The sequence below is a fragment of the Chrysochloris asiatica genome, unplaced genomic scaffold (genome assembly GCF_000296735.1).
Source record: "Chrysochloris asiatica unplaced genomic scaffold, ChrAsi1.0 scaffold00279, whole genome shotgun sequence".
Lineage (NCBI taxonomy): Eukaryota > Metazoa > Chordata > Mammalia > Afrosoricida > Chrysochloridae > Chrysochloris > Chrysochloris asiatica.
In genome coordinates this window covers 374,279-384,959 of record NW_006408797.1, presented here as the reverse complement: position 1 = coordinate 384,959, position 10,681 = coordinate 374,279, and the positions used below count along the sequence as shown (strand labels likewise).

Sequence of the window (10,681 nt, the reverse complement as noted above, 5' to 3'; positions counted from 1 at the left end):
AGTAAAAATATTTCACTGGAGTCCTGGTGTGGCACTGCAGGATAAACACTAAAGATATAAAATTACTCACCATCTAACTTTTTAGAATTTGCAGTTTTTAAAAGAATACTGAGCAAACTAGGTACAAAAAAAAATCAAGATATAATTTATTACTAATTGATGTATATTTAAAAAAGATTTTTTTACACTCATTCCTTCATCCCGCAAGTATTTATTGAGCACTTACTATGTGCAAAACACTCTAACTAAGTACAGGGGATACAGTGGTGAAGTTCAATGACCCTGCTACTGCAGAGCTGAGGTTCTGGTACAGAGATCAACCACAAGCAAAGGGATGAAAAACCATTAGAAAGCAAACAGCAAACTCTGAAGAAAATAAAATGGAGTATCCCAGTTGTGGGGGTCAGGGAGCACTGCTACACAGGACATCACCACTCTTGGGAGTCCTACTTGGGAACCAAGAGCCAGTGTGAAAATGCCAACAGAAAGTATCAGTGTTTATATTGTGGTCACATTCTGTTGCTGAAACACATGCAAATAAATTTGGGGATATGATCTCTAAATCAGCCTTTGCAACACAGGTGGATGAATAACACTCAACAGCGCAGAATTTTAATTTTATTATTTATTTATTTTAATACAAAGCTTTGGCATTAGCAATTTTATGAAAAAATAAAATGTACTAAAAATAAATGCTTGTGTGGCATGATTGGTAAATGATGCACAAAAATAGGTTCTTTTTTCCTTCAAGGCAGTCAGTCAGAAAGCAGTCTTTTTCTTCTTCAAAACCATTCTACCCTATGAAATAAAAGGAAAAAAGACAGAGGTCATGAATCAATTAAAAAGCAGCTGTCAATGTTTTAAAATAACAGAGACTATGATCAGAGCTGGAGAACCAGGGTATCCTGGGGCCGTCCCTAAATTACTTCCCAACTTCATTAGGAAAGCCAGTTAGTCATTAGCATTTTTCTGAAATCCACAGGTTCAGATCTATAGTCAACTGGTTCAGTGAGCGTAATGTCTTAATACTGAAAAAAGTATTGTTCTTAATAGCAAGTTGGTTTTAAAAACATGGGAACAACTATAGTCACAACTTTTTCTGGTTGTAACTGTTGTAGCTGCTGTCTTTGAAATATTCTCCCCTTTCGCTCTCAAATAAAACTGTCATTTCTTAGGCTGAAATAAGATTTGAAAAACACAGACTTCCAGGCTCTTTACAGGAATTTTCCAGATTTGGGGAGGAAGAGGGTCTCTTCTCTCTTCTAGGTACTAAAAAGTACCTGAAGCCTTTTCAAAAGTTTCCTTTGCTGCCCATTAGCTGAATGCTATCTTTTTTGTAGATCTGCTCCAGCTCTCTGGGCCCCAGTTCTCTAATTATTCCAGTCTGGTTAGGTTTTATGGTTTCTAAATCATGTGTACATTTGCTCTGATCTTTCTCTTTTCTGCTCAGTTTCAGAAATGTATGTCTAAGCACATATCTTTGGTTATCATACAACTGCCTAGAATCTCTTGATGTTACCTCCTCTCTATCTCCCTGACCTCCTCCTTCAACTCCAGCTTAAGCCCTTTTATGTTAATAATTGTCCCTAACTCATCCTTTCTGCTTCCAGTCTCTACCACTCTAAAGCACCTTATTATCATCAGTTACCAGGCATTACCTTTCTATCGAAAAGCCTTTGATTAACTACTAGAATAAAGCTCAATTTCACTACCACTGTCACTACCGCCACCACCTACAGTAGATACATCAAAACCACACAACTCCCTGAATCTGCTTTCTTTTTGCTTTGTGCCCTTGATTATGTCTGGCCTGGTACCTAAGTCACTTTCTTTATGAAGTCTCCTTCCACTTGCTCGGGTAAAATTGACAGTCCCCTAGAGTGTGACAGTACACTGTGTTCTTTCTATTGCACTCACTCCACTGGGCACTTCTCACCCGCTAACTCAGTCACTACACAAATGCACACCATGAATGGACAGCATGGGCAGTGCCTCTTTTCCTAGGGTTCCAGATGGACAAGGCGACCACTTTGCTGGCTCCTTCTCCCTGAGCTCAGCACCTGGCTGTAAGCCTGCCACCTGGTAAGCACTGGAGAAAACACTATTGTCAGGAGGGACCAGTCACTACAGCAGGATATCATGTTTGGCAACGGTTATGCACAGGGTCGCTATGAATCAGTACCGATTCGATGGCACCTAGCAGCAACAATGACAACGAAATGAATGAAAGGGAGTTGTTCAATGTTTTTTGAAAAGGCTCTGATATGAAAGATGGTTATTAGCAACTTCACATAAAGTTTGCTGTTGATAGGTGCCATTGAGTCGGCACTGACTCACAGAGACCCTATGCATAACAGAATTGTAACACTGCCTGGTCCTAAGTCAATCTCACAATCGTTGCTACTCTTGAGCACATTGCTGCTGCCACTGTGCCAATCCATTTCGTTGGGGTGTCTTCCTCTTTTTCTCCGACCCTCCACTTTACTAAACATGATATCCTTTTCCAGGGACTGGTCCCTTCAGACAGTATGTCCAAAGTACGAAAGATCTGGCCATCCTGACTTCCAGGGAGCATTCTGGCTATTCTTCTTCCAACACAGATTGGTTTGTTCTTCTGGCAGTCCATACTGCTCTCAACATTCTCCTCCAACAACATAACTCAAATGTATCAATTCTTTCACTGTCTTCCCTATTCACTGTCCAACTTCCATCTGCATATGACTTGGGTCAGGTGCACCTTAGTCCTTTGTTCTTCAACACTTTTATGAGGTACTGTGCAGCTGATTTGCTTACTACAATATGTTGTTTGATTTCTTGACTGCTGCTTCCATGAATGTTTATGATTGAGCAGAGCAAAATGAACTCTTAGACAACTTCAATCTTTTCTCCATTTATTGTGATATTATTTATTGGTCCAGTGGTGAGGATTTTTTGTTTTCTGTACTTTGAGGTACAACCATATGGAAGACTGTGATCTTTGATCTTTATCAGAAAGTATTTCAAGTCCTCTTCGCTTTCAGCAAGCAAGGTTGTATCATCAGCATATTGCAGGTTGCTAATGAGTCTTCCTCCACTCTTCATGCCACAATTTTCTTCATAGAACCTAGCTTCTTGGATTATTTGCTCAGTAGTTTATGCTTTACCACTTATTTTGGTTCAAATTTAAGTGAACACATTGCATTGTCTTTATAATATTTCTCAGGAATTTAGGGACTTTTTAATGGTGTATGATTTTTAAGCTTATTTCATTTTGCTGCTTTTTAAAGAAATTCTAAAAAACGAATGCAGTTATAATGTCAAATGTGTTTTTTCTAAAAAGTGAGACAATGACTACTGCCACACATAGTTGTTGTGCTGTCAAGTTGGTTCTGGCATATAGCGACTCTGTATAGGGTTTCCTAGGACCTGCTGGTGAGCCTGAACCGCCTACCTTGAGGTTCAAACCGATTTTGCAGTCCAGCGCATTAACCCATAGCACCACCACAACAGGACTTCACACATAGTACATTCGTCCAATTAAAAGGCCACCATTGCCTTTAATCTCCTTTTTGTTATCACATTTTTAGAAAACCAAATTTGTCTTCCTAGCCACTTTATTTAGAGACCTCAAATGGCTCTCTGGAGCGCAAACAAATGGTGTAATGGATATAGAGTGGGAGCCAGGAATAATGGCTTCGAATTCCAGTGCCCTTCTTCCTGGGAGCCATTCAATTCCTTTGAGCCTCAGTTTATTCCCTGAGTATGTATCTCGTACTCAGAGTGGGTAAGAGGAAAAACAAATACTAAGACAAAGAAGAGGATTTACTATCTACCCATGTATCTCAAACCAGGATTAAGGTGATATCTGCTAGAATTGCTACAAAAAAGGTAGTCTCAGTAAAATAAAAATAAAAATAATCAAAGATGGATGCTAACATGGGCAAAACATATTAGATTAGGAACTAAAAATTTAAAACTAGATCAGTGTTCCTCAAACTGCAGACTGTTGTTAGGTGTGATCCAGTTGGCTCTAATTCACAGTGACCCAATGCACAACAAAACAAACATTGCCCTGCACACATCTTCACAATTGTTGTTACACTTGAGCCCAATGCTGCTGCCGCTGTGGCCATCCACCTAGTTGGGGGTGTTCCTATTTTCTCTGACCCTTCACTTTACCAAGCATGATATCTTACTAACAAGAATGGATCTTCCTGATAACATATCCGAAGTATGAGAAATGGAGTTTCACCATCCTGGCTTCTAACGAGGATTCTGGCTGCACTTCTTCCAACAAAGATTTGTTGGTTCTGGCAGTCCATGGTACTTTCAATATTCTTCGCCAACACCATACTTCAAATGAATCAATTCTTCTATGGTCTTCCTTATTTACTGTCTAACTTCCACATGCATATGAGGCTTTTGAAAATACAATAACCTGGGACAGTTGCACCTTAATCCCCACACTGGTATCTTTGTTCTTGAGCACTTTAAAGAGGTCTTTCTTGAGCAGCAGATTTGCCTAATGCAATATGTCATTTGACTTCTTGGCTGTTGCCTGCATGAGTGTTGATTGTAGATCCAAACAAAATAAAGTCTTTTACAACTTGAATCTTTTCTCCATATTTCATGATGTTTATTTACTGGACCAGTTGTGAGGATTTTTGTTTTCTTTACATTGTTATGTAACCCACATTGAAGATTGTTTTCTTTGATCTTCATCAGTAAGTATTTTAAGTCCTCTTCACTTTCAGCAAGCAAGGTTGGATCATCTACATGTCACAGGTTATGAGTCTTCCTCCACGTTCTTCTTCATATAATCCAGTTTCTCAGATAATTTTCTCAGTACGGTGAAAGAATACAACCTCGGCACATACCATTCCTGATTTTAAACTATTCACTATCCTCTTATTCTTTTTGAACGACTGCCTCTTGGTGCATGTACAGGTTTCTCATGAGCACAATCAAGTGTGGAAAATCCATTCTTTGTAATGTTATCCATAGCTTGTCACATTCCACCCAGTTGAAAGCCTTTGCATAGTTAACAAAGCACAAGTTAAACATTTTTCTTGTGTTCTTTGCTTTCAGCCTAGAGTCATCTGATGTCAGCAATGATATCCCTAGTACCACATCCTCTTCTGAATCTGGCTTGAATTTCTGTCAGTTCCTATTGATGTACCGTTGCAACCATTTTTGAATGATCTTCAGCAAAATTTTATTTACATATAATATTAATGCTATTTTTTGATGATTTCTGCATTCTGTTGAGTCACCTATCTTTGGAATGGACAATTCAGTTGGCTAGGTAGCTGTCTTCCAAACTTCTTGGAATGAATGAGAGAGGTTCTCTAGTGCTGCATCAGTTTGTTGTAAGATTTTAATTTGTGTTCTTTCAATTTCTGGAGCCTTGTTTCTTGCCATTGCCTTCAGTGCAGAATGAACTTCCTGTTTCAGTACCATTGTCTCTTGATCATACGCTACCTCTTGAAATGGCTGAACATGAACTAGTATTATTGGTACAGTGACTCCGTGTATACCTTCCATCTTCTTTGATGCTTTCTGCATCATTCCATATTTTGTCCATTGAATCCTTCAAGACTGCAAGTGGAGTCCTGAATTCCTTCCTCAGTTCTTTCAGCTTGAAAATGCTGAGCGTGTTCTTCCCTTTTGGCTTCCTAACTCCAAGTCTTTGTACATTTCATTATAATACTTGATTTTGTCTACTCAAGCTGTACTTTGAGATTCTGTGTTCAGCTCTTTTACTTCCTCATTTCTTCCATTTACTTTACCATTTCTATGCTAGATGGCAAGTTTCAGAGTCTTTTTTGATATCCTTTTTGGTCTTTTCCTTCTTTCTTGCCTTCTTAATAACCATTTGCTTTCCTCCTGTATAATGTTCTTAATATCTACATATTATAACCCAGTTGTTGTTGTTTTTAAGTGTCATTGAGTCAGTTCTGACCCATAGCGGCCCTGTATAGGGTTTCCGAGGAGAGGCTGGTGAGCTTGAATCGTCGACATTCCAGTTCAAACTGACTTTGTAGTCCAGAGCATTAAACCCACAGTGCCACACCAGGACTCCCTAACCCAGTAATGGGATGTAAAATCAATCTGGGAGTTCATGACTGGTATTAACAATAACAACAGCAAGGACAAAGTACAAATTAGATTTATCAGAGACTACTGTATGTGTTAGGGAAGTTTGTGAAACTTCTGTTTCAGTTGTATATGTGGATGTACTAAGACAGAATGTAACATATTTCTTATAGTGGAAGATTGTTTAAAAAAAAAAAAAGTCTGCTTTAGATAAATAAAAGCTCTAAAAGAGTAAACTGGAAGATAATCCGACCCCAATCTTCAGACTCTGGTCTTTCCTATAGGAAGGGATCATTTGGGACAGCCAATTCAGTCAGGATCCTGAGAACTGAGAACTGGAATGAATTGCACCTAACATAGGGACTGCCTCTGAAACAGCTCCAACAAGTGACTGCTCAGTAGTAGCTTTTGTCTGAATAACCAAGTTCTGGCAAGCGTACTAGCTTTCAAAGTATCCTGTGTCATGGATAGGCAATTCTGACTAGTAGAAAGTTCTTTCTTACATTAAGCGGAACTCTACTTTCCTGTGGGTAACTCCAGGGTAAGAATCACCCTCTGTATTCACTGGTTAGTCAACGTGGGACTCTTATGTGTATTAAATGAGACAATATGGGTAAAAAGTCCAACCCAATATAGTAGTAGGCACTCAATAAATAGTAGCTATTTTTATCTCTAAAAATCTCTGGTGGAGCTGTGGATTAGGCATGGGGCTGCTAAATGCAAAGTCAGAAGTTCAAAGTCACCAGCTACTCCATCGGAGAAAGATGACGTTGTCTGCTTCTGTTAAGATTTATAATCTTATTTAGGGTCACTAGGAGTTGGAATCAACTCCATGGCAGTGGGCATGGTTTCTGGTTTATTTTTATATCTGGAATTCCAGGGTGGTACAAATGGCTGCTGCTAACTGAAAGATGGGAGGTTTGAGTCCACTCATAGTTGCCTTGGAAGAAAAGTACTGTTTAAAAAAAAAAAAAATCAAGCACGGAAAATCTTATAGAGTATGTATGTACGTGCTCCTAGGCTAGGAAAGGAGGACAGTTTATTAGTTAAGAACTATTCTTGAATTTTTCAATTATCAAGGGTTTAAAGACTAGAAAGGAAAACTCAAACATTTTTTGATTCTCTATGATGTCTATGCAGAGTCCTGGTGTGGCACTATAGGATAGGCACTGGACTACAAACTGAAAGGGTCAGCAGTTCAAATTCACCAGTTACTCCTCAGAAACCCTATACAGGGTTGCTAGGAGTCAGAACCCACTCAACAACACTTAACAACAACAATAGATTGCCTTGGAAGAAAGTCCTGGTGAAAAAATCAGCTATTGAAAACCCTATGGAATAAGTACAATTCTACACAGGCATACATGGGGTTGCTAAGAGTCAGAAGTGACTCAATAGCATTTGGTATTCTTATCGTTGAGAGTCCTTCAAATAACTGGAGACACTCCACATATTATGTTTACTCTTTTCTAAGCTAAACATCCCCAGGACATCTAGTAATAAAATTTTCAGATCCCTTATATTGAGATGTGCTCACCGGTCTTAAAAGTGCCCTGAACATAACAATTCAGAATTACTCAGTAGAGTACAATTCCTTTGGTCTGGTCTATACATCCTAATACACTAAGAGGAAGTCAGCTCACAAGGACCAGTGGCGAGGACAACAAAAGCACACAGATTTGCTTCAGAGCTTAGTCATGGCTTTATAGTAAAGGGTTTTATATTTGTTCCCTGTTTCATCATGTTGACCATATCTGACTCATTTTCTCCTGTCAGGATTGTTTTGAATCTTAAATGTCTGAACGACATTTCTTGGTAAAACTTAAGATCTGATTTCTAAGAATCAGAATGTAGAAGTTGGAAAATGTCTTCAGAGGATGCCTAGTGGAACCTCCTTCTAAATTATCTATATATCTTTTAATTTGCTCCTCAAATAAGAATGAAATCACAATTTGTTTCTTAAATAACAAAACACTTTTCTTATACTGAGGTAAAAAGCCTGACACAAGTACAAGATGGTAAATATCAGGATCTCACAAAGTTTATTTTAATAACAAAGTAGAGCAAAAAACTTTCTTTGGGAATTGAAGGTCAATAATCTAGCTTAATTACGCATTTAGAAATTACAGGTATGAGAAGCTAATAAATATATTTACTTAAGTTTATTTGCCTTGTTGTCAGACTATCATGCTGTTTATATTTGTAAAGTCTCACCTCAAAATTAACTAGATTTGTTTGAGGTGTTAAAAATTTTAGCACAATCAGCCAGGCTGAGTACTTAAATGTCATTTCATGAAAATGGGAGAGGAGTAATCCCAAATACATAGAACTTTGGTAAGACTTCTGATTTAGGACAATGGCATTAAGCCCTTGATAAATGTGCAGAGCGTGGTAAGGGTAGGGCAGAATGCCTTTGCCTCCAGCTGGAGCCCCTCTCTGGGCAGCCATCTCACTATCTACTGCAGGAGAAGGGCTGGATCATCACAGTTCCAAATGGCTGCCTTGACAACTAATCCCTACTGCTTCGTCTTGCTGGGTCAAGGAGTCCAGTGTAGTGCTGTCGGATAAACACTGGACCACAAGGTCTATTTAAACTGTCAAGTCAGGGGTTCAAAGCCACCAGTCACACCTTGGAAACTCTATATAGGGTTGCAATGAGTTGTAACTAACTCGAAGGCACATAACAACAATAGAATGGATCAGTCTTGCTGAAATAACAATATATAGTATTAGTGTCTAATAACACTGTCAAAAAAGTAAACAAGACTAGGTATACACCTAGAGGTAAAGCTCACTATCAATTTTCATACAAATGTCTAAAAGGCCAAGAGATGGGAGATATTTATACATATTCATATATTACAAGAGGATGAAATTATCTGTAAAATTATAAAAGAGTAAAATGAAAACAAAACAAAAGGTATCTCAGTTTGGCTGTAAGTTTCTTAGTAGATAACGGCAAAAAAGGGAAGATTTCACAGAATTCATTAAAGAAGAAATGATTATAAATTTATTCGCTAAAACAAACTTTCCCCTGGAATAAACTTACGTAGAAATTTTCATCAATAAAGAGACATTACTAAGAACTGCTGCTTTTCTCTCTTACAATAAAAACAGGCTTTTAAGAAAGTTAAGAATTCACGCTTATTAAAAAACACACACATGAAAGTACGAGAAAAAACAACCTCCAAAATTATTAATAACTTAATAAACATTAGTATTTTTGTGACCATTCATTTAATTACATTCTCACATATGTGAACTTTCATGCACACACACACACACACACACAAAACCACTCTGATTCAATTTCTCTCATGAATATTGTCCTTCATAGTGATTTTGAGTGAAGGCACCATAATATTCAAATGAACAATTTCAATATCCACCTTCTACGAAGGCTGATGAGAGAAGGGTTGGACTAAGACAGGGATCTAAGATCCATGACTTAGATTCTAAGTCATGAAGGCATTTATGCATGGAACTGATATATTATGGTCCAGGTACTTTGATTCCTAATAGCTAACATGTCTACTGAGCATTCTCTAAAATATCTCATGTATGAGCTGAGCATCTGGTCTGAGAAGCAGGTTACCAATGAATTGCTTAACAATCCTTTAAAAGTACCCAAAATGCTGCTGTTGTTGGTTATCATTTATATATGAAAATTTGAAGAAGTAAGCTTATGTCATCATCTAGTTTAAAGGATTAGTATGGAAGTAAGCAAAAGGGATGATGGCAGGTAAAGTCAATATTTTCCTCTGAATTGAGGTTTGCATCTTAGGTACTTCCAGAGTACCTACGGTCTGTATCCTATTTCATGGAAGAAATCAAATTCCTTTGATTACTTCCATGAATTTTGATAGCATCCCAGTGGAATTGTTTTGGCTAACATTTATTGAGCACTCATTATGTACCAGGCACTGTGCTAAACACTTTATATGCTAATTATCACAACAACCCTATGATGCAGTCCTACACTTATCCCTGTCTTAACAGATAAGTAAAATGAGCTTCAAATGAATATAGGTGACCAGGTCTCACAACTTAAAAGGAAGGAGCTGGGATTTTACTCAGGTCTATCTGATTCTAGAGTCTGAGCAATTAACAGTTGACCAATTGGGTGAGGCCATGACTACTCATCTGAACTGGCCATGACATCTTCTCTGTAATGGGTCAAGGATGCCATATGGCATTTCTTAACAATGATCTAGCAATTTCATTGGAAGTAGCCTGTTGTTTCTTGTACTTTGTTTCTGAACAAGTCAATGGGCAGCTGATTAAGTTAACTGTATAAAGTTGTCTGGCCATTACTAATTAATGTGCCAGTACATAACTGAATATGGAGAGCCTATGAGTTCCATCTGTACCAAGCCAGGTTCAATTGTGGGCAGTGCCCCGGAGTTGCCTTCATTTCTAATTAGTTTTCATGAACACTGGTACCAGAGATGATGGAATAATAGCCTACTGTAAATGCTCTACATTTAAGACAATACAAACAAGCAAGGATTCTTTCTACAATATTTAATTCCTGTGAAAACTACTTTTGGAAAATCACTGGATCAAAATGGTCTGTAACAGTCATCTAGTCCAACTTTCCAGCCTC

General features: G+C 38.0%; 1 protein-coding gene across 2 annotated transcripts in view; it reads right to left on the bottom strand.

Moving 5' to 3' along the window:
• Positions 1-615: 615 nt before the first annotated feature.
• Positions 616-10,681, bottom strand: part of RNF130 (ring finger protein 130) — a 226,436-nt gene continuing 216,370 nt past the window's right edge. For both annotated transcript variants that reach the window (XM_006874443.1, XM_006874444.1), the window contains one exon: positions 616-798. In XM_006874443.1, the coding sequence (XP_006874505.1) occupies positions 783-798 (16 nt within the window). In that variant the 3' untranslated portion in view covers positions 616-782. The remainder of the gene's footprint in view (positions 799-10,681) is intronic.